At 50.4% G+C, this 24,584-nt stretch overlaps 1 protein-coding gene across 1 annotated transcript in view; it reads right to left on the reverse strand.

The window, feature by feature from the left end:
- The window catches only part of LOC116948120 (sodium channel regulatory subunit beta-4-like), a 39,428-nt gene that overhangs the window by 12,813 nt on the left and 2,031 nt on the right, over positions 1–24,584 (reverse strand). The window contains exons 2-6 of the mRNA XM_032964490.2: positions 6,484–6,579; positions 4,905–5,074; positions 3,363–3,579; positions 2,623–2,755; positions 2,134–2,254 (exon numbers count right to left, since the gene is read on the reverse strand). Of these exons, the coding sequence (XP_032820381.1) occupies positions 2,158–2,254; positions 2,623–2,755; positions 3,363–3,579; positions 4,905–5,074; positions 6,484–6,577 (711 nt within the window). The 5' untranslated portion in view covers positions 6,578–6,579 and the 3' untranslated portion in view covers positions 2,134–2,157. The remainder of the gene's footprint in view (positions 1–2,133; positions 2,255–2,622; positions 2,756–3,362; positions 3,580–4,904; positions 5,075–6,483; positions 6,580–24,584) is intronic.

The following is a 24,584-nucleotide window of genomic DNA, read 5'->3' on the forward strand; positions in this document are numbered from 1 at the left end:
AAATCCCTCACTAACCGAGGTGACAGAAAGACACCACCACCACCACCCAATCAGAATAATCTTCCATAAGACATCTCTCGCCATGGCTCTCTGTATAGTACGTCACAGCCTATGCAAAGTAAAAGCAAAAACAATCATGGCCCAAAAGTTCAACGTGCGTCTTACTTTCCCAAGTGTCTCATAATCCGGAGAACAGAGTAACCTTAAATTTTGATTTAAAGCTTTCGTGACTGCAAGGATTCATATTATTGGTAAAGTCACGTAGAAGGGAAACAATAAAATAATACAAATATAAAACAATACAATTCTCACGACGTTTCGACTGCTAACGTTAAAAAAAAAACGCCACTGTTTTTTTTTCAAATTTTCTTGCTGTGGTTTTCACACCTGATGATGATTGCTTGTGTTGCAGTCGAAACGTCGTGAGAATTTTATTGTTTTATATTTTTATTATTTTATTGTTTCCCTTCTACGTGGTGACTTTACCAAAAGGACCAAGAATAAAATTAACAGAGTAACCGTTGAACTCGAGATCGGCTTCGACAGCAAGCTGGACAAATTCAACATATCCCGAAGTTTACTCCCTTCAGCCGAATCTAATACACATGTAGTGGAATAAACAGGCGCATGGGGGTAATTGGTGCGTTTGCGCGGGAGCAGGACACTAGGGGGTCATATTTGGAACGATGAGGTAACGATTGTGCCAATTAAGCTGGGGGGAGCCAAGGACGGCTGTGATTGGCTGGTGTTGTTATCAGGGCTGAGTGGCGTCTTGAAGTCTGGCGAAGTAACAGGTGCACGGACACGTGGAGCGTCGTTGGGACTGCGGGTTAATTAATTGGGGTGTAATGAGAGCGGGGATAAATTGGGGGCGACGCGAGGAGAAACGGTGAGTTGGAGTCGGGGGCTGGACGAGGCAAGACGTGGAGCAGCTGGAGAGAGAAGCAGCTAGCAGTGGAGAGAGCAGAGTGATAGCGAAGAGCGGAGAACAGAGACGAAGCAGTTAGCAGTGGAGAGAGCACAGTGATAGCGGAGAGCGGAGAGCAGAGACGAAGCAGTTAGCAGTGGAGAGAGCACGGTGATAGCGGAGAGCAGAGAGCAGAGACGAAGCAGTTAGCAGTGGAGAGAGCACGGTGATAGCGAAGAGCGGAGAACAGAGACGAAGCAGTTAGCAGTGGAGAGAGCATAGTGATAGCGGAGAGCGGAGACGAAGCAGTTAGCAGTAGAGAGAGCACGGTGATAGCGGAGACGAAGCAGCCAGTAGTGGGGGAAGCACAGAGACATCGGAGCTGACGGAGAAGTGGAGAGTGGAGAGACAAAGGCGGCGAGCGAGTCGAGTGAGGCACGGCGAGCGAGCTGTGGCAACAAGGGAGTTGTGGAGCATTGAGGACATGTGGAGAACTGTAAATAAAGTGGTGTTGGAAGAAAGACAAAGTTGTCTGAGTGAAATCAACCACCACACACACAAATCCAGCTTAGGAGCTGGGCGATTCCGCAGGCTTGGAGGTCAACCATGTACCGTGACCCTATTTAAAGGGGGGGGGGGCATGTAAAACTCAAGGTGGGCACGACAGCCACTTTAAACTTTAAATAAACGAAAAATGCTAAACACAATGAGTAACGAAGCGATCTGATTTTGTCTATCGTACACTCACGGTGGCTAGAAGACGTTAACTTCCTCGCCTGGCATACAGAAGGCTGTGGGTTCGATCCCGACCCTGACACCTGTATATTTGAAGTTTGCGTGTCCTCCCCGTGGTCGTGTGGATTTTTCTCCGTGACCTCCGCTTTTTCCCTCACACATTTAGAATCAACAAGCATATCGAGTATTTGCCTGCTACACATTTCCACACGATGATAAGCCACTTTGGTGAGCTACCATTTGTGGCCAGGTCGCTTCTGAGAAATAGTAGGCCTTACCTGGTAAACATTTTTTTAGCTTAGTTTTAGTTTGCTGTAGCTCTCACACCCCGTGTATAGGAGGAATGACTGCCATGCCCGGCACTTGATTGTGCCAATGTGTTTTTTTTTCAGCAGGGGGGGGGTTACACTTTCAGTAGGGTGGGGGGCCCAGCTCCCTCCCGCCCCCCCAGACGCTACGGGGGTGTGCGGGGGGGGGGGTAAGGGAAGTACCTGGCTGGGGTGCAGAAGAGTGCATCACGGGTTGGAAGCTTTCTCCACCTCCTCCTTGGAGTTGTTGATGCAGTTTTCCACATTATCATGCTGGGGGGATGAGTTGACCAAGCAGTCTTTCCTGGTGGCAACATACAGGGGAGTAACATCACACACGGAGGAGTAGCATCTCATCTGCATTTCGTTTACAATAAATGTTTCCTCCCTGACCTATTAGTGGGGGTGGGGGGGGGGAGCGGCGGGGCTGGTGGGGCATTGTGCCCTAGGCCTCAGATTTTGAGAGGGCCTCAGCAATAACAACAGGGGCTTCATCTCGAATTTTGTTTCCCCCGAGCCTTCAAGAACCTTTCGGCTCGCCTTGACAATGACGCCCCTCTCTGCCCTGAGAATATCCGTCCATCGTGCCGCCAACCAAAAGGCACGGCCGGGTTTGCGATACCAATGCGAGATTCCACCCGCTGTCGTCCGTCCCATTGCCTTGGGCCTTACTTCTCCTTGTTGGCGTGCATCCTCATGGCGAATTTGACGACTTTCTTGATGATGACGAAGAGGATGAGGAGGCCGGCGAGTCCACCCACCGAGGCGCCCACGATGAACATGAGGGTGCGGTCCTTGGGCTCGACTTGGGAGGTGGAGACGCGGGCACGCAGCAACGGGGGAAAGCAGCACAAGGGGTTGAGCGATTAGGCAAGCGACCGACCAGTCAACTCGTCCTTCCAACCAAGCAAATGACTGATTAGTCAAACACCGACGGAGCAACCATTCACCCAATCATCTACCCAGTTAGCCATCCCACCAGTTAGCCAACCAACTCACATGTCCAAACAAACAACCGGCTGCCCGATCAGTCAACCAACCAAACAACAGATAAGTCAAGCAACCAACTGATCGACCGATAAAGCTCCCAATCAGTCAACCAAGCAAGAATCCAAGCTAGTTCGCAAACACTACCAGCCAACCAATTAGTCAATCGACCAACTCATGGTCCAATGGCCCGATCAGTCAACCAGGCAACTGCTGATTCAGTGAGAGCTGCAACTGACGACTGCCGAGTCTGGTGAAATGTCGCCAACCATGTTAACCGGAGGCGAATGTATGTATGTTGAACTTCTTTCGCACAGTACGTAGCCAACCTTACCAATCGGATGTGCGGGGGAAGGACACGTTTCACCGGGGGGGGGGGGGGGGGGGGGGGGGGGAGATGGGAGGATCCAGCAGGACACACATACTCTCCGAGACGACGTTGAGGTACAGCAAGGTGGACGCGATCTTGAGCTTGTCGTCGAGGTGCCGGGCCGAGCAGTTGTAGACGCCCGAGTCCTCGAAGCGCGTGTCGTAGAGCATGAGCGACGCGTCCTCCTTCGCAATCTCGCCCGTCCACTGCAGACGCCCGCGGAACTGCGAAGCCTGCGTGTACCACGCCTTGCCCGCCTTCATGGAGAAGAGCTGCGTCGTGGCACCCCAGGCACGGCAGCCGAGCGCGCGGGCCGGCGGCAACGCACGCCGGAGAAATCGGGAGCGTCGGTCGAGAAGAGGAGGGAGAAAGAGGAGGAATCATCGCACTGCAGGATCCGACCGTGTCCATCCAGTGCTCGCCGAGCTGCATTGACTCCCGGTTGCCGAACGAAAACATTACGAGGTCGCGCTCATTACGCACGAAGTGCTTGCCACAAACGAACCACAGCACCTTGCTGATCCCGTCAAGGAGCATAAAGCATCACACGACCTCCGGTCATTCTCGCAGCGACTTTTGGCGAGCCGTCGAACAAAGACGGTCACCGCATAGCGCGTTTTCAGATGCGCTTCTGCGGCCGTCTGGAACGCTCTTCCTTGCGATATTAGGAAGCCACTGGAGCCGTGCACTTTTAAATCTGTATTAAAACTAATTTCCTTTAGAACTGCTTTTTTGCGTTACCTCCAATTAGCACGGTTAGCTGTGTACGGCGAGAAAGAAGTTGAACATACGCATGATCTCGATTTAAAGCTTTCGTGAATGCAGGGATTCATATTCTTGGTTCTTTTGGTAAAGTCACGTAGAAGGGATATAATAAAATAATACAAATAAAACAATTAAATTCTCACAAGCAATCATGATCAGGTGATTGATGATTGCTTGTGTTGCAATCGAAACGTCGTGAGAATTGTATTGTTTCATTTGTATTATTTTATTATTTCCCTTCTACGTGACTTTACCGAAAGAACCAAGAAAATACATACTTATGATCGTTCGGGTAGAAAACTACAGGACTATGGATAGGCGCTCCCAGTGCTCCATCGATACATGGCATGCCCACCTATCACTACGATGATCTCCACTCAGAGCCAGCATAGCAGCGTTACGGAGAATACCGAGTTGAACCTAAAACTCGTTTTTTTATGTTACCAGGTAAGGCCCACTGAGCTAGACACCACTTTTTCGGAAGCGACCTGGCCACAAATGATAGCCCAACAAAGCGGCTCATCACATGGTAATTTATAGCAGCCGAATACTCTAAGCGCATGCCGATTCTAAATGTGGAGGGGAAAAAAACCGGAGGATCCAGAGAGAAAAACCCACGAACAACCACGGGGAGAGAGAGACACGCAAACCCCAAATATACAGCAGGCGTCGTCAGGGTCGGGATCGAACCCACGACCTCCTGCACACCAGGCGAGGGAGTTAACATCTCCTAGCCACCGCGACGTGCAGCCTGCGGATGAGGGCACGTGCTTTGTCAGTGGGTGTCCTGCGGGGGGGGGGGGGGGGGGGAGGGGGTTCGGCCGGGCCGTACCGCGCGCTGTCTCAGCGTGGAGTTGAGGCCGTAGAACCAGTGCACGTTGATGACCGCGGCCTTCATGCGGTAGCAGGACATGATGCGGCACTTGAGGGTTACGTTCGTCCCGTTCAGCACCGTCAACTTGTTATCTTTGATCTCCACCTCGATGCACGCCATCGGCACGGCTGCAGGCAACAAAGACAACGATGCCCCCCACCCCACCCCGTGCACCTCGTTATAGACTGCTGGGGAAAGTGCCGTTCGCGGCCCACAACGGAGACTTGTGCGGCCGGAACCAAACCTCGGCCAATCGCATTTGCTTCTCCCCCTCCCCCCCCCCCCCCCCGTGCCGGTGTTTTGCGCACCGCACCAGGCACTCATTTGAGGCCGGGTCAACCTAGCGGATGCCCGGGAGAACAACTGAGATCATTCGGCACGATCCTTAAGGCACGGCCAGGAATTGACAGCGCAGTGCGCAAAACCACTGTGCCACCGCTCGCTTGCACGGCGACGAGCACGCGCGCGCGCACGTGAATGCAACCAGACTGATGTGCGCACACACACACACACACACGTGTGTACACGCATGCACACATGAGCACCACTGTTAGCCGTGGCGGCTGGGGATTTCACTCAGGTCGCTGGTTTCAACACCTGCGGACCGATGCGCTGCTGCTCCACCACCGTGCAGTCATTATCCTTGGTTGCAAAAAATATACATGCGGGTCAGCGGCGTACACGAATGTGCGTTCAGTGCACCCTCAAATGGCAACGCCCCCGCGTTGACGATGAATTTCTCGTGAACTATAAATGTGCCGTCGTGCACGGGCGTCGCATTCGCTGGGCTGCCGCTCCCTCAAGCAGCAACGAGCAGCGCTGTTGAAGATGTACCGGCGACATGTGTTTACTGAGCCGAGCAAGGTCGTCGTATGATCTTGGGGGAAGAGAGACGATGGGAGGTGTGAAGCAGAAACAGAAGCCACGTGGCCTGAAGTGCGGCAATGGTGGTGGTGGTGGTTGAACGCGCTGTGCGGGATGAGATGGAGCAGCCAGTCCTCGACGTGTACGGAATCGCGTGCGAGAGAACCGATGATTCAGAATGTGCGCGAGCTGTATGCAAACGCTGTGGTGATGCCCCTGTCGATGTTCCTTTCGGGCTAATGGAGTGAACGGAATGGTCAAAACAGGAAGAAAATGCGACCAAAGGATACACGGGCAAAGAGTGAAAATTCTACCGCATTTTAAAAAAAACAAGTTCTTCCTATCTATGTGTGTATGTTGAACTTCTTTCGCGTCGTACGTAGCCAACCGTGCCAATCGGAGGTGCGGGGGAAGAACAACAAACCAAAACACAAAAAGCAGTTCCCAAACAACAACGACCCTTCTTCACGGTGGTTCAAATTCATGGAAATATTCATGGCAATATGAACCACGGTATTAGCGATAGAGGAGCGATAAGAAAGAGGCGCCTTGACCGCCAACGAGCGAGTGACCGGAGTGAATCGAGCGTCGGCCTGGTAGCCTCGACATGGGATTCCCCGCCAGTGTGGTGGGCGTTGAGCACAAGGCGAGTGTTCGTGTGCGCCCTCCTCACCCAGCGCTAGGCACACCACCACCACCACCACCGGCGTCAGCCACGCGGGCCAGCGGCTGGACCCGCTCACCGCTGCTTCACTCCCGCTCGCCATACCTGGGGGGGGGGGGGCAGGGGGCGGGAGGGGGTCAGAGGTCACGCAAGCAGGGCAGAGGTCGCATAAGGCTTGACCCGCTGTTATTCCTCGTATTATTATTTTTTTTTGTTTGGCAGGGTGTTTAGGAACGCTACACGTTGAAGTTGAGGTTGGCGGGCCAGTGGAGGGCTGCAGGTGTGATGCTGTGAATATCTCAGAGGCTGTCAGTGAATGAGCAAAGTGGACATCATTGGACGATGCATTCCACGGATTTCGCTTTGATAGCCACCGTCACAATGTGGGCCGCTTCAATGAGCCCCACTGACATGGCCCTACTCAGCCACACAGCGCTAATCAGCTGCGAGGTGGCCAGAAGATGACAAGGCAGCAAATCCATCTAAAATATTTCATCTGTCGCAGCTTCTAAAGACACAAAAACCCAACACATTTGTCAATAACACTGTGATAATAGGTTTTTCCCCTTTTTTCTGGCAACAAAACAGGTGTTAAGATGTTAAAACACCAAACTGAAACATTTTTTCAAGGAATCATGTCTGCATTAACCACAATACTTGTGGTCAGAATGCAAACAAAAACACACTCTGATAATATATTGGCATTGTCTTTTAAACTGATTGGTCCACAGCAGAGACAGCTTTCTTTTGAGCCTCGTCTCAAACGGTGTTAGACCAGCGGACGCCAAAAGGCACTGTGCTAAAAGGGATATATATCAGCCAACGTTTCTAACAATGGTCCTTTTTCATAGCCCATTGCCCCAAAAACGTCACCTACGATGTGTCGTTTCCTTTGCAGGGCAGTGCTATCGGTGAACGCGCCGAGCTTTTGTTACACGCGTGCCTTGTGCGCCGGGACCAACGCGTCGGCGTCGCAAAAACAACTGTCGGAGAAACACAGCGGCGGTAAACAAAAAAAAAATACACCGCTCGAATCAACCGCGCACAAAAGCACCTCCGATTAGCACGGTCGGCTACGTGCGGAGCAGAAGAAGTTCAACGTGCAAAACGGTGCACGCCACGCCCGTTGAATGAAACACCGCGCGCGAGCGGCGCGCCTCAAGCCGGCCCCAGGAGCGGCGTAGCTTGGGCGTTTTGTTTTGGAACATTTCGCTGCGGCAAACGGAACGAAGCGGTTGTCACCTGTGAGAGGCCGTCGATCCACGTCGCCATGGCAGCGGCAGCCTGGGACCGGCCATCATCAGGGGGACGGTGGCCAGGATGCACGCTCGAGTAAGTGAGCCTATTTATATATATTTTATATATGTACTCTGTAAGAGTGTGTCTGTGTCTGGGGAGCGGTAGCATAGTGGTTAGCGCGCTGCTCTACAAACTCAAGTTTCCCCGAGTTCGATTCCCCCGCTCATGGCCGAACACCAGCGACGAATATCTGAACCGGTCCCGGGGATACTCATTTGAGTCCCGGGACAAATGAGCACCTGGTGTCGTGTGTAAACTTCCCCACTTGGGAAACAAAGGCAAACTAGGCGTGGTTCCGGCCAACCACCTATTTGTGTGCCATGCCGGCCTTCATTAGTGTTCGCTAACAGCACTTGCCCCGTAAAGTCTATTAAGGCTATACGGGGGGGGGGGGGCGGGGGGGTCTTTGTCTTGTGTATGACGTGTATTTGGGTGTGTGTAATTTGTTGGTATTATTATTTGTACGCGTGTACTTTGGATTTCTTTCGCTGTGTTTTCCAGTCGCGTCCCTCTTGTGTGCCCCTGATTATTGTTCCAACATTTTTTTACCTTCCAGAATTTTCCATCGTTCGTCGCCATTGTTTGCCATGACGACGAAGTCATTGGCAATTATGAGGTGGCCAACGTGCTCCCTGTTGATCTCCATCCCTTTTGTTCCTCCAAATGCAAGCCTCCTAATTGATTCCAATTGTGCAATCGGTGTCATGCCATGAGACAAAGGGCCCCATGCGCCAGGGAACAGCTTTGGAAGAGTTTATAAAAATATATATTTAAATGATATTCTTTCCACAGTAAAGAATGTACAGTAAAGAATATGATAACCCATTAACACCAACAGGAAAACTAAAAGTTGTAATTGTTCGGGAGAAAATGGAAGGAACCAGAAAGAGGAAGACCTTGCAGAGAACGGCTTGATGAGACGAGGACGTAATCATGAGAAGAGATCGGTGCCAGAAAGAAGTGGCCACTAGCTGAGCGATTTGGCACAAGACAGAGGGGAAAGTGGAAACAAATGACGAAATGTGTGTGCAGTGGACACCTACTCTGCCCACGGAGCGTGATGATCATGATGATGATGGCACCTTGGGGGTCGCACTTTACCGACACATTCTGCCCGGATATTGTTTTGTCACGTGACAGTGGAACCAACATTTGTTTTAAATCGTAGAGCTGGAATTCACTCAAATCAAATGTAAGGGCGGGGGGGAGGGGGGGTGCTTGCGTTTTATTGTCGTAATAATTGGTGCGTTCGTGGGTGCCTACCTGGCTTCTAAAGCAGGACCACAGCGGTGCCAGGCCAGCCCTCTGATCTCTGAGCCACCCAGCTATCTCCACCAGCAGTTCTCAATGACACGCGCCAACAACAACAACACACACCATCACCTAGGGGATTATCTCTGTCCCAACATGCATGACAAAGATTTGCTGTCATCCTTATATACTATCCAGGAACACGATGATAGCAAGCACGCATTAAGACCAGAAGGGCACACGAGGGAATTCACGTGGCCAGCCACGATCTCAACCACCTTTGTATCTCCGGTTCTGATATTTATACACAGCACCAATTTTCTCGCGGATAATGTTTACACACTTAAGGCGGATACTGTACTCGTATATCAGTTTGAGTCAGCCTAGCGGAGAGTTTCCGAGAATAGTTCCGGCACTGGTGTTAGCCGTGGACGGCGATTGAACTCGGGTTACCAGGATTGCATTGCGATTGCACGTACACAAGCGACAAAGGTCCCCCATATAGCCTTTAAAAGTTGAGCGAATACCTATTGTTCACAGACGTCTACTGCACATCTTGTAAAAAAAGAGCGTTACAGCTCATCGGATCCCCCACCCCCCCCCCCCCCCAGTAAAATACAGATTCTGATTAAATCACGTAGATAGGTAAACATTTAAAAAATATATAATATATTTTTTATTAGACCCAAAGAATATTAATTCCTGCAGTCACGAAAGCTTTATGTCAAGAGTCTGATTAAGCCTGGCACGGCACAAGGCGCGCGAAGGGGTGGTGTGACCAGCACCATTGCCCCTGCCACCTGTCTTCACCCCATTGCCTCCCTCGTACAAGAAGAGTCTTGTGCAAAGACAAAGATCCCCCGTGTAGCCGTAACCAGATTGTTGGGGCAAGTGCTGTTAGCGAGTAGCACCTATGATGGCCGACACGTCACACGAGGCAGTCTCGGATTATCCTAGTAGCACGAGTAGCTACACGTGTAGTAGCTATGGGCCCCGTACTTTCAAGGGCCCCGCGCTAAATGCTTTCAATTCCGGTTCAGTGATTCTGCACTTGCTCTATTACTAGAGTACTATACTGCCTTCGACTTTTATGAACGACTGCGGTGTTTAAGGTTAGCGATTTGTCGTGTTATCTGGCTGTATAGCAAATGAAAAAACACAATTACTTTACTGTGAAAGTAAAAAAGGTATGTTTTAATATTTACGTTTTTTTTATTTAGGGTCCCTTTATAACATATGCTACAGGCCCTGCACTAGCTTAATCCGGCACTGCACATGATGGTGGTGGGTGGCCAACACCCCGCCCGGCCGCCTTTGTCTCCCCCAGTGGCAACGTTCACACACCGCACCGGGTACTCAATTGAGGCTGAGTAGACCCAGGGGAGATGCCCAGAACCGGTTCATATAGTCGTCACTGGCGTTGACCGTGAGCGGGAATCGAACCCGGGTCGCCGGAATCGTAGCATAGCACGCTAACCGCTACACTACACACACGCAAACGTGGACACACACACAAACATGGACACACACACAAACATGGACACACACACACACACAAACATGGACACACACACAAACATGGACACACACACACAAACACACACACAAACATGGACACACACACACAAACATGGACACACACACAAACATGGACACACACACACACATGGACACACACACACAAACATGGACACACACACAAACATGGACACACACACACAAACATGGACACACACACATGGACACACACACACAAACATGGACACACACACAAACATGGACACACACACAAACATGGACACACACACAAACATGGAAACAAACATGGACACACACACAAACATGGAAACAAACACACAAACATGGACACACACACAAACATGGACACACACACAAACATGGACACAAACATGGACACACACACAAACATGGACACACACACAAACATGGAAACAAACACACAAACATGGACACACACACAAACATGGACACACACACAAACATGGACACAAACATGGACACACACACAAACATGGACACACACACAAACATGGACACACACACACAAACATTGACACACACACATGGACACAAACACACAAATATTGACACAAACACACACAAACATGGACACAAACACACACAAACATGGACACACACACAAACATGGACACAAACACACACAAACATGGACACACACACAAACATGGACACACACACAAACATGGACACACACACATGGACACACAAACATGGACACACACACACACATGGACACACAAACATGGAAACAAACACAAACATGGACACACACACAAACATCGACACAAACATGGACACAAACATGGACACACACAAACATGGACACACACACAAACATGGACACACACAAACATGGACACACACACAAACGTGGACACACACACAAACATGGACACACACACAAACATGGACACACACAAACGTGGACACACACACAAACGTGGACACACACACAAACGTGGACACACACACAAACATGGACACACACACGCAAACATGGACACACAAACACACGCGTCCACAAATTAACCTATGGGTCAAGCACTCATTTCCAGCCTCTGCCACTCTTGGAGGGGGGGAGGGGAGCGGGCGGAGTGGTGGTAAAAGGTGGATGAGAGACTCTCATTAAGCGGCAGAAGCTTCTAATTGTCGCAGAGAGAGAGAGAGGGACAACAGAGCCCTCGGGCACTCCCGTCAGGGTCGGCGCCGCTCGGGACAAATTCATTGAGGACGTCTCGCCGACGTCACTGCCCACGATTGGGACGTCACTGCCCCAGCGAGAGAGACTTTTTTATGCAAAGACAAAGACCCCCCCCCCCCCACCCATAGCTTTAACAGACTGTTGGGGCAAGTTGCTGTTAGCGAGCACCTACGAAGGCCTGGCACGGCACACGAGGGGATGGCTGGCCAGCATCACGCCCGGCCGCCTTTGTCTCCCCAAGTGGCGATATTTTTACACACTGCTCCAGGTACTCATTGGAGGCTGAGTCGACCTGGGGAAAGGCCCAGAACTGGTTCAGATAATCGTCACCGGTGTTGGCAGTGAACGGGAGTCGAACTCGGGAGGTGCCGGGTTCGGAGCGCAGCGTAGCGCTAACCGCTACACCACCGCTCCCCACTTCTTCAATGCACCCACGCACACCTCTCCCGACTCAAAGAGACCCAGAGTGAGAAACAAAAACAAAATTCCACGGAGCTATGTGCTGTACTGTTAAGTCATGCTGTGCACCACTAAACCACCCTGTTTTAGACACCAGTAATGGGTAAGTAAATGTTCCTGTGCCAATCTTGAGACTGTTCATTCCGGGAAACATTTAATTCAAATGTCTATCAGGGCCCCGTGGTGCTTCGTATTGTGCAAGTCTACAACTATTATTCTCTCTGGCCTCACGATCTGTTGCAAAGTAGAGGGGCCACACCACGTAACGTTGCCTATTATATATGTTTTTACCTTTAGGGCAATGTCGTGCTTATGCACCGCTGCCAACGCGACATCACACAAAAAAAACAACAACTTCTGTTTGCACACAGAGAGGTGAGCGAAATTAGAAAAAAATACGGTCCTCGCGTTCCTCTATCTGATGCCACGGTTGGCCACATCCATCAACGTGATCGGCCATGCTCAATCCACTGCTGGACGGAGGCCTCCCCAAATCCGCTGCCACCCTTCACGATCGTTCGACGTAACAACTCCCGACCAGCGGCTGCGCACGAACCGATTTCACCACTCCGTCTCCTCGATGGGGCATTCTGCGGGACGCGCTGCGTTCCTTGGGAGATTAAAAAAAAAACACAACAGCGCAGGGCGACGGATGTTTATTTTTCGTGAGCGCACTGCAAGGACGTCGCGGAGGAGGGTCCTGCATTTTTTTTTTTTGGAGGTCAGAGTTATGTCTGAGATGAATTTCCTACACGTTTGCGAGTTTGTGATTTATTGCGGGTTTTAGAAAAGGGACCCCTCTACGTAACCAGAGCTGAGCCCAATATAGACTCCCGTGCGACATAGAGAACATTGGGCCTTGCGTTTTCGACTAAATTTGCTGCGCATTTTTCATCGCTTAGGGAACGACCGGATGGTAAAAGCATGGAGCATTCGTTATCCAATCCAAAAATGCGATGCTGTTAATAATAACCATAACGCATTTGTTAGACACAACTACATGTAAATAACTTTTATTTTATTGCACGCGATGATATTTATTCATTTATTTTTGTAAGACGTCTGAAAATTGTGACTTTTTTAATTTTGGAAAGTGAAAATGTTTACGAATGAGCCTTACGAAATGGTTTTGTGTTTTATTACCACCGTAAACTGTGACATGGATACATTAATAGGCATTGGCGATATCATCCACCATCTATCCGCTGCTCGATGAACGTCGCTATTTCTCAGAATCTTTTGACGCAACCATCCATCCAGTACCAGCCCTGGAACTGACTCCATCGCAGTGTTCACAGTTGACGTTCTGCCTGGGTGTGCTCCCGCGCCTTTGACAGCCACTCCATAGTTAGTCTTGACCATCGGACCGGAAAGTGTTCGCATGGTCGCTTACAGATTAGCCATCGAGAACGTATAGTCGCGTCTGTGTTCCACATCGGACAAACACGATCACCGCATCGCGCGCTTTCTTGATGCGCGTCCACAGCCGTCTGGAACGCTCTTCCTTCCGATATTCGGAAGCCACTGGAGCTATGCACTTTTAAATCATCTCGATTAAAAACGCATTTCTTCAGAACTGCTTTTTGTGTTTGGTTTGTTGTCCTTTCCCCGCGCCTCTGATTAACACGGTTGCCTACGTACGGTGCGAAAGAAGTTCAACGTACATACACGAGGATTAATTATCGCTCAGGTGAGGGCATGTATAATTCTCATTTTCAATCACAAGTCCTTGGTACGCGGAACCCAATCATTGTAAAGCCGATTGAAGCCTCGTTGCGCTCGCCTTACCAATCAGCTTCACATAGCCACGCTGCACACGCGCGCGTGTATGTGTGTGTTTGATCATCGCATGCTACATGCCGTATATATATTTGGCAGAGAATAGTGGGGCGTACAGTATAGTATTGATATGGGAGCGCAGAAGCACAACATATAACGATGGATGTTGCTACACTGCCCTCTGTTGTTCTCCATCATGTGGCCCAGATGCAGCCTATAATGCTGTGGTCACCCATCCAAGCACTATCCGGGCCCAAAAATTCATGCTTAGCGTTCCAAACTTGACAAGACTGGGTTTGTGCATTCTGGGTGATATGCATCATGCACAGAAATGAACTGACCAATCGCGGGATGGCACAGCTGCCAAGTGGCTGTCTTAGCAGAAGTTTTTCATTCGGTCTTCGGAGTCATTAAAAACTAAACACATATATTTTTTATTTTACAAGGTAAGGCCCACTGAGCTGTATAGCTCTTTTTCAGAAGCGACCTGTCCATCACAAATGATACCTCAACGAGGTGGCCGATCACGTGGAAATTTCATAGCAGCCAATTTATAGCACCCGGAGGAAAAAAATCCACGCAACCAGACAGTCTCGTCCCTTCACCTCATGAAGGCCGCTTGTGTTGTGGCCGAAACGTCGTGAGAATTTTATTGCGTTATTTTATTTTATCACTTTATTATTTTATTCTCATTCTACGTGGCTTTACCGAAAGAACCAAAGAAGATGAATCCTTGCAGTCACGAAAGCCAGAACATGTTTATACGTCTCCGTTCATCCTTCCGGTGGCTGTGAGATGTTAACTAAGATGTTCTGACCCCTCCACTCAGCGATGGCCTCCGACCGTTCAGAGCCCCCGATCGTCAACGTTGCCTCAAACACCCATCGGAAACGCCACCCGGGTGCCGTAACCGCAGCGGGGCTCGCGCTTATTTTAAATCGAGATCTTTCCGTCCGCGCGATGAGCACGGTCGGCTACGCGCGGTGCGTTCGGAAGTCCAACGTGCGCGCGTGCGTACAGAAGCACCGGACTCGCACGCAAGTATCGATGGCCCATTTCGTTTGAAAACCGTCCTTTAATCCGTGGCCCTGATTGAAGCGCCCATTCAAGGCGGGCATCAGAAACAACACTGGGCCAATGAAAGAGGCTTGCGACCGCGCCCACCGCGATGAAGTCCTCTCTTGTATTCACCCACACACGCGCGCGCACTTTAAGACACTTTAGACTGCAAATAAAAACACTGAAGAATCCATACAGGAGGGTGTACAATTTGTTCAGCCTCGGTTCATATAATGAAAGTTTTTGTTTTTTGTTATTTCGGTGCAAAAACCCGCAACTCGACACTGAATCAGGACAAAAAGTGGACAGAGCTTTTGGGGGGGGGGCGTGGATCACGTGACTTCGGGAACTTGTGAGCGAATAATCCCCCCGAAATTCAACGACATCCTCCACCGGCACATCCGCCGTTCTTTGTCGCGGCTTGGATGCGACGTCGATGGATTTCCATCGACAAAAGTGACGACGCAGTGAAGTGACGTGTGAATTCGATACGCGACTATCGGTTGTCTTTTTCCCCCTCGTGCACGGCGGCTCCGAGATGACTGCCGGCGTCTGGCGCGACGCCTCTGCCCAGGGTCACCAAGACAGGGCCGTTCGCCGCAAGGCTGCGGGCATCGATGACCGCGCATGTGGATAAGTAAATAAATAAATGGTTTGTGCGCTGAGAACGAACGTCAGCGCCACGTTGCGGCAATGGAACACGCAGACGCCGGTGCACCACGTGGAACGAATGCCTCACTGACGCAAAGACAAAGGTCGCCCGGGTAGCCTCAACAGACTGCAGGAGCAAGTGCTGTTAGCGAGCACCCATGAAGGCCGGAACGACACACGGAGGGGGTGGGTGGCCAGCACCGCGCCCGGCCGCCTTTGTCTCCCCCAGTGGCGATGCTTACTCACCGCACCGGGTTACTCATTTGAGGCCGAGTCGACCTAGGTGAGGCCCACGACCGGTTCAGATAATCATCACTGATGTTGGCCGTGAGCGGGGAATCGAACTGGGGCCGCCAGGTTTCGTAGCGCAGCGCTAACCGCTCCGCCACCGCTCCCCACTCACTGACACAAAGCACACACACATACACACGCGCGCGCGCGATTCAACAAAGGCCTGTGACTAAACCCGCGCCGATTAAGAGGCGTGGGCAACGTCGTCTCTCCCCCTCCATTGTGGCCTCAACTAATTTGGAGAGTGCGTGGTGCGGAGGGGTCCACAGGAATCAGTGGTGTTGATGTGAAGGGGGCGCGACATAACGAAACGCGAGTGAGAACCACTGGATTCATATTGCCGCTGGTTGTGCATTGGCACCGTGTTTATTATAATACATGTGATCGTCCGACGTGTAATTGTGCAGGGTAACACACTCGCAGGGAGTCACTTGTGAAGCAGATGTGAAAAGGAAGTTGAACCGTGGTGGTGGTGGTCATCATCAGAATAATGCCTTGAGCAGAACGGTTCTCCATTTAGAGAGTGAAAGCATGACAGGATGTCCCAAGATGCCTTGCAAGTCAAGACGACAACACCGTCCTTGGCTATATTCGACACGCAGCCTCCTGTGATGGCCATCGGCTCAAAAGTGCTGGTAGTGAGGCTGCTGTATGCACGTGTGTGTTGAACTTCTTTCGCACCGTACGTAGCCAACCAGCAGAACAACAAGGTACCTGTATACAGTACTTGCATCATCCTTTAAAGACTCATCAGCAGAGTAGAGCTAACGGTGCTCTGGCTGATTATTTGTCTAAACGATCTTTTTTTTTAAAATCATGGATCGCACGTCAGTTGTTCTCGGAAACATCCTGGCAGATGGGTCTTCTCTTTACCTATGGCACAATCGCGATAACAATTTGATGCAATACAGCATCCACGTTCGATCGCGTCTCTCAAGGTATCGTACGGAAACAGTTGGGCATATTTATTTTCTCGAGAGCGGCAGTCAGTTAGAGGCAAGTGACAGAAGGATGGCCGGAAGCCTGGACTTGAGCAGAGGCAGGGAGTGGGAAGCATAGGGTGGATGGGGGCAAGGGCGTTCCAGACTCTGAGGTGGGAGAATGGGCGACCGCCCACTGCCTGAAGGTTGACTAGGACATGGACAGAAAGTCGTGGTTACCGTAGTGGAGAGTGCGCGCAGGGGAGTAGAGTGAGATGAGAATGGAGAGGTAGGAGAGTGCGTGGAGGGGAGTGGAGTGAGATGAGAGGGGATATGTAGGAGAGTGCGTGGAGGGGAGTAGAGTCTGATGAGAGGGGTGAGGTAGGAGAATGCGTGGAGGGGAGTGGAGTGAGATGGGAGGGGAGAGGTAGGAGAGTGCGTGGAGGGGAGTAGAGTGAGATGAGAGGGGAGAGGTAGGAGAGTGCGTGGAGGGGAGTAGAGTGAGATGAGAGGGGAGAGGTAGGAGAGTGCGTGGAGGGGAGTAGAGTGAGATGGGAGGGGAGAGGAAAGAGAGTGCGTGGAGGGGAGTAGAGTGAGATGGGAGGGGAGAGGTAGGAGAGTACGTGGAGGGGAGTAGAGTGAGATGAGAATGGAGATGTAGGAGAGTGCGTGGAGGGGAGTGGAGTCTGATGAGAGGGGTGAGGTAGGAGAGTGCGTGGAGGGGAGTAGAGTGAGATGAGAGGGGAGAGGTAGGAGAGTGCGTGCAGGGGGGTAGAGTGAGATGGGAGGGGAAATGCAAACGAGAGCGAGTCCATGAAGCATGTTTAAGAAGGTGAGCGCTGTCCTGTATTACAATTCATCTGGGATTGGATTGGGCGGGGTAGTGGAGACATTTGGAGCATTGGAACGATGTGGCCTCATTTATGGGTGTGCGTGAGAAGTCTATCATCGGGAGCATTCTGGATCATCAAGGATGTGGAACCGAGCCACGGACACTGCACGAACCTGAAGCCCAAGCAGTTGTGAGCACATCACGTGGCTGACCCCTAGACCTGCGAGGGATGAAGTTGAACGGAGGAGCGATGCCTTTAGCCTCCAGAGGCAGTGCATGACGCGCCTACCCACAATCCCCTGTGTGTGTCTGTCTGTGCCACGACTCTAAGCGTCAGCACAAGCTGTGCCAAACGGAAACTCGGGGTTAATGGACTGCCGGCCCAAGGACAAAGGGACGTTAACAATCACCATGTATATATATTGCCCGGGCGAATTACCAGCATGAATAATACACGGATACAAAGAGGGCATATATAATTAATAGGGCACGTGTGCCGCATTAGCGTAAATGTGATAATAATTATGACCACGAATACGCTCCCCCGTGCTATTGCGGCATGAGAGGTCGCACCTCGGTATGGTGATGCTGAGATTTTACACGGGGAACAATGTGGGTTACAAGGGAGCTCCTCTTATCCGCCACGGTGATATGGGGAGACTCAAATCGCAGATCTTATTATCTGCTGGGGTTTCCCGCGATGTTACTCTACTGGACATCTGTGAAAGAGAGCTTTATAGCTCACCGGATTCCTCATCGGATTCCTCCACTACAACTAAATGTTCTGATTCTGATTCATCCGCGGGGTGAAACATTTGCGGATAATCGGCAGAAATTGGCCCGCGGATAATGGAAGATTTTGCCGACCCTAGCAGCTGCCGTGGATAATGAGAGTCGCGGGTGACAGGGCCGCGGACACTCGAACAATTCTCCCGTACGTGCACGAAAGAGATTTCTCATGGACGTGTTGCACGAGCCACGCACGCGTGTAGCGCAAGCAAATTGTACTCAGTCGCGCACACCCAAGAGCATCACACAACTGGTGGCGGAAAGAGGTCACGAATGCAGGAGGAGACAGCCCATCCAAAGGCCTCGAATACAGCCCATCCAAAGGCCTCGCTGGCTCCCTGTCCGTGCCCGTACTGATTTCACGATTCTCTTTGCCGGTATTCGAGGCCTTTGGATGGGCTGTCTCCTCCTCCTACATTCGTGACCTCCTCCCGCCACGAATATTCCATCAAGATCGTGAAGATCTTCGGGCTGGGCGTTGCTCGAGGTCCCACGGTCTCCATGCTTCACACTTTGGGGGCGGCGGCGCCTAAACTCTGTGACTCCTTGCCCCCTTCGAGGTCACCACTTCCGAGGCACTCACAAATCTTCAAGTCTCGACTAAAAGCCTATCCGTTTAAATTGGCGTTCTCTCTCTTTAAGCTATTTTAAATAAAAACCGTCTTCGTCGCTTCTTCCTTACTTGCTTATTGTTAGACTATTTTTTCCGCCTTCCCATGCACAGCGCCCTGAGAACGACTGTTAAAGGGCGCTTTATACATTTAAATAATAATAATCATTATCAATCCACGCATATTCATTGGCAGAGCAGCAGAAAGCCGGGATGGGTCACATTGAACGCAACGGAGCACGTGTGCATTTTTTTGGGGGATAACGGCAGTGGTATGCGGCAGCGATGTTTAAAATAAAATGAAATGATCCCTGTACACGTTGTCACATCGCAATGAAGGGTCATCGTTGTACGCGCGCGTAAACCGTGATGATGCAGACCGGGTCGTGCACTGCATGAACACATCGGGATACGCACACGTACAGACAACACTCTCATTATAGCAAAGACAAAATATCCTCCGTTACAGCCTTTAAACGGACCGTTGGAGCAAGTGCTGTTAGCGGGTTAGCGCCTATGAAGGACAGCACGGCACACGAGGGGGGGGGGGAGGTTTGGAGGCCACGCCCGGCCGCCTTTGTCTCCCCCCCACCAGGTACTCATTTGAGGCTGAGTTGACCTGGGGGAGACCCAGGACCGGTTCAGATAATCGTCACTGATGTTACCAATGAGCGGGAATCGATACCGGGCACCGGGTCCATAGCGCAGCGCGCTTCCCGCTACACGACCACTCCCCAAAGACAAAGGTCCCCCGTATAGCCTTAACAGACTGCTGGGGCAAGTGCTGTTAACGAGCACCTATCCCCACGCACACACACACGCACGTGTGTGTGTGTGTACAGTGCTATAAAATATTGCGTGGACTGCCCAGCCTTCACTCGATGAAATACCGCATTAACAAAAAATGGGCACTGATCTGGCCTGCAGTGTTCTCTCGTGCACTGCGCTCCGGCTATGACTGTGATGTTCTGCAGTCAAGCGGTGCAAGAGGTGTGACGACTCCGAGTAGCGACTGGAAGTCCTCATTACTATATGGATGGGAGGGCTTCACATTTGTCTAGCCAGGAGACATTGCTGTGAACATGTCAGTCCAAAAACACAAAGATAAAGATGCCCCCTATAACCTTCACCAGGCTGCTGGGGAAAGTGCTGTCAGCGAGTAGCACCTATGAAGATCGGCACGGCACACACGGGGGGTGGGTGGCCAACACCACGCCCGACCGCCTTTGTCTCCCTCGTAGCGATGGTTACACACCGCACCATGTACTCATTCAAGGCTTAGTCGACCTAGGCAAGGCCCATGACCGGTTCAGATAATCCTCACTGGGTGTTGGTGATCGTGAGCGGGAATGAGTCCACACGCAGAGACACATGACACGTTACATGTGTAAGTTTACACTATGTATATATGAGTACTGTGTATATATATTTGTCCATGTGCAGGAGTAAGATGGATTATGGCATGGGGAGGCCTTCCTCTAGCAGTGCATTGGTTATGGCTGTGGATATGTTACTCATGTACTGTGTAATGTTAGTATAAGTAGATATACAGAGTGTATTCTGTAAGCATAAAGGTACAGCCCCGACATGTGTCGCTTATACCACTGCTGGCAGAAAGGCCTCCCACGAGAGAGGAGCTCTAGTGAGCCCCACTAGGAGGCTATTTTGGCCTCCTCTTCCACAATGGCCAGACGTCTTGGAAGAGCATTAGGAGCAGAGACACTTCACCCGACCATACACTACCTGACAATCGACTGCTCTGTGCTGTACCCAATTATTCGGTGGACAAAAGCGGTGGGGGGGGGGGGGGGAGGATTTAAGAAGCTTGCCACCATTGTTTAAACTGCCGCGCCCAGAGATCGAATCGGCGACTCCGAGATTGCAAGTGCAATGCGCTCACCATGACACCACAGCAGCACCCCCTGAAGTGCAGTGTACAAACTGTACACCAGGAGGCAATTACACTGCGGCACATATCAATTGTTATTAACCCATGACGATGTGGGTTAACGGTGGCTAGGAGATGTTAACTACCTCGCCCGGTATACAGGAGGTCGTGGGTTCGATACCGACCCTGACGCCTGCTGTATATTTGGAGTTTGTGTGTCTCTCTCTCCCATCATCATCATCACGGTGGCTAGGAGATGTTAACTCCCTCGCCTGGAACACAGGAGTTCGTGGGTTCGATACCGACCCTGACGCCTGCTGCTGTATATTTGGAGTTTGCAGGTTCTCTCTCTCTCTCTCTCCCGTGGTCGCGTGGATTTTTCTCCGGGGCCTTCCGGTTACTTCCTCCTCGTTTTAGGAACAACTGAGCTATCTAGCTCAGTGGGCCTTAGCTGGTAAAATAAAACAAAAAGAGTTTAGTTGAACGTTCGTTATATACATTGGCAGGAAGGTGGCAGTTTGGAATCTCCTGCACTCTGCAATGCTGCAGGGAACTTCCATAACAAGCATGGCATGCGTCGTAAAGTGGTCACACTAAATATGTCGGCACGTGAATTTACGTAATTAACAAAAGTCAAAACGCGGAGCCACTTCGTATGAGTCTCTTGTCCCAGGGGTTTCCTGTCAGGTGGCTCAGCGGTAGAGTGGTGATAGACTCACAATACGTGAAGGTCGCGAGTTCCAATCCAAGTTCTGGCGATTGACTCAGCCCATCATCTCTCTGGGGGGGGGGGGGGGGGGTGGGGTCGGTAAATGAGTACCACTCTGTGGGGAAGTCAAAAGCAGTCGACTCGCTCCACGGTAGGAATGGCGAATTTCCGCTGCTGGCTCAAGGCTATAAACGGGAGACGGGGGGAGGCTGCTTGAATGCTAATTTGAGTAAGACATCAATCTGCCTTTTGAGTGGGAGGCGATGAGGAGACGTAAACAATAACAAATCCTCCTTCGTGGACTTGTTGGGGGGGGAGGGGGGTAATAAGCGCCCATATTGAGATTGGAGGGTCTATCCGTCAACGAACTAGAAAAAAAGGTAATTAACAAATAACGTTGTCTATCACAAGTTTTGTTCCTGGGTAGTAAGTGATATTTTTTGTTTATTGCTTATGCCTCAACAGTATAGAAAATGGCCATTCTTCCCCACAAACTTTGCTTTTGTGACCAGGACTTTACGTGAACGAAAGACACAAATGCACACTTTTTATAGGTACATTTCAAAATATCACTGTCCTGGTCACAAAAGCAAAGCTTGTGGGGAATAATAGCCATTTATCTGTACTTTTGAGGAATAAGCAATTAGGAATTAACACTTACTAGCCAGGAACAACATGTTTTTTTCGTTACACAGTGTAATTAACGTGAAGGGTATCTTGAAAGTTGAGGTGGGTGGGTGGGTGGCTGCGGGGTCAGAGTCGGCATCGCTGAGATCCAGGACTCAAAGCCGGATTGTCACTACCCGTGATTAAACGGCGTTCTGCCAATGCAGTGAGCTGATGGTCAGCCGCTTCTCTCAGATCCTGCTTTGGAATCCGCTCATTGATAGTCCCGGCCCAGTTACAAATGCCCGCACACACACACGAAGACAAACAACCTATCATATTCAATGTCTTTTTTTTCCTTCACTTAACTTTCGTTTTTGCTTAATTTGACAAAATTACACTTCTTTGAGATAAAAAGGGAAGGTTGATTGGCAAAGTACCTTCAAAGCTGTTTTTTTTTAAACTCGGGTGCGGACGAAGGGGCCGATTGGCAGTGATTTCAGAAGTAGTTCTGTGACCTCATCTTCCGGAGATGTTCTCTGGCACAGGGTGATGCACTGCTCTCTCTCTCTCTCTCTCTGAGAATTCTGAACGGAAATGTGTTCAGCTCACCACACGTGACAATTTCAATAGAATCGGGGGGAAGGGGGACAGAGCGTCAGGACTACTTTGCGGCGAATGAGTTTGCACATTTCTCAAGCAGCAACCTCAAACTGCCCATTGCAACTACAGTGAGGGAAAAAAAGTATTGGATCCCCTGCTGATTTTGTACTTTGCCCACTGACAAAGAAATGATCAGTCTATAATTTTAATGGTAGGTTTATTTGAACAGTGAGAGACAGAATAGCAACAACAAAATCCATAAAAACGCATGTCAAAAATGTTATAAATTGATTTGCATTTTAATGAGGGAAATAAGTATTTGACCCCCTCTCAATCAGAAATATTTCTTTGCTCCCAGGTGTCTTTTATACAGGTAACGAGCTGAGATTAGGAGCACACTCTTAATGGGAGTGCTCCTAATCTCAGCTTGTTACCTGTATAAAAGGCACCTGTCCACAGAAGCAATCAATCAATCAGATTCTAAACTCTCCACTATGGCCAAGACCAAAGAGCTCTCCAAGGATGTCAGGGACAAGATTGTAGACCTACACAAGGCTGGAATGGGCTACAAGACCATTGCCAAGCAGCTTGGTGAGAAGGTGACAACAGTTGGTGCGATTATTCGCAAATGGAAGAAACACAAAATAACTGTCAATCTCCCTCGGCTTGGGGCTCCATGAAAGATCTCACCTCGTGGAGTTGCAATGATCATGAGAACGGTGAGGAATCAGCCCAGAACTACGCGGGAGGATCTTGTCAATGATCCCAAGGCAGCTGGGACCATAGTCACCAAGAAAACAATTGGTAACACACTACGCCGTGAAGGACTGAAATGCAGCAGCGCCTGCAAGGTCCCCCTGCTCAAGAAAGCACATATACATGCCCGTCTGAAGTTTGCCAATGAACATCTGAATGATTCAGAGGACAACTGGGTGAAAGTGTTGTGGTCAGATGAGGCCAAAATGGTGCTCTTTGGCATCAACTCAACTCGCTGTGTTTGGAGGAGGAGGAATGCTGCCTGTGACCCCAAGAACACCATCCCCACCGTCAAACATGAAGGTGGAAACATTATGCTTTGGGGGTGTCTTTCTGCTAAGGGGACAGGACGTCACCGCATCAAAGGGACGATGGACGGGGCCATGTACCATCAAATCTTGGGTGAGAACCTCCTTCCCTCAGCAAGGGCATTGAAAATGGGTCATGGATGGGTATTCCAGCATGACAATGACCCAAAACACACGGCCAAGGCAACAAAGGAGTGGCTCAAGAAGAAGCACATTAAGGTCCTGGAGTGGCCTAGCCAGTCTCCAGACCTTAATTCCATAGAAAATCTGTGGAGGGAGCTGAAGGTTCGAGTTGCCAAACGTCAGCCTCGAAACCTTAATGACTTGGAGAAGATCTGCAAAGAGGAGTGGAACAAAATCCCTCCTGAGATGTGTGCAAACCTGGTGGCCAACTACAAGAAACGTCTGACCTCTGTGAGTGCCAACAAGGCTTTTGCCACCAAGTACTAAGTCATGTTTTGCAGAGGGGTCAAATACTTATTTCCCTCATTAAAATGCAAATTAATTCATAACATTTTTGACATGCGTTTTTCTGGATCTTTTTGTTGTTATTCTGT

Source organism: Petromyzon marinus, chromosome 32 (genome assembly GCF_048934315.1).
Source record: "Petromyzon marinus isolate PM22_M1 ecotype Great Lakes invasive population chromosome 32, UKy_Petmar_22M1.pri1.0, whole genome shotgun sequence".
In the NCBI taxonomy this organism is placed as follows: domain Eukaryota; kingdom Metazoa; phylum Chordata; class Hyperoartia; order Petromyzontiformes; family Petromyzontidae; genus Petromyzon; species Petromyzon marinus.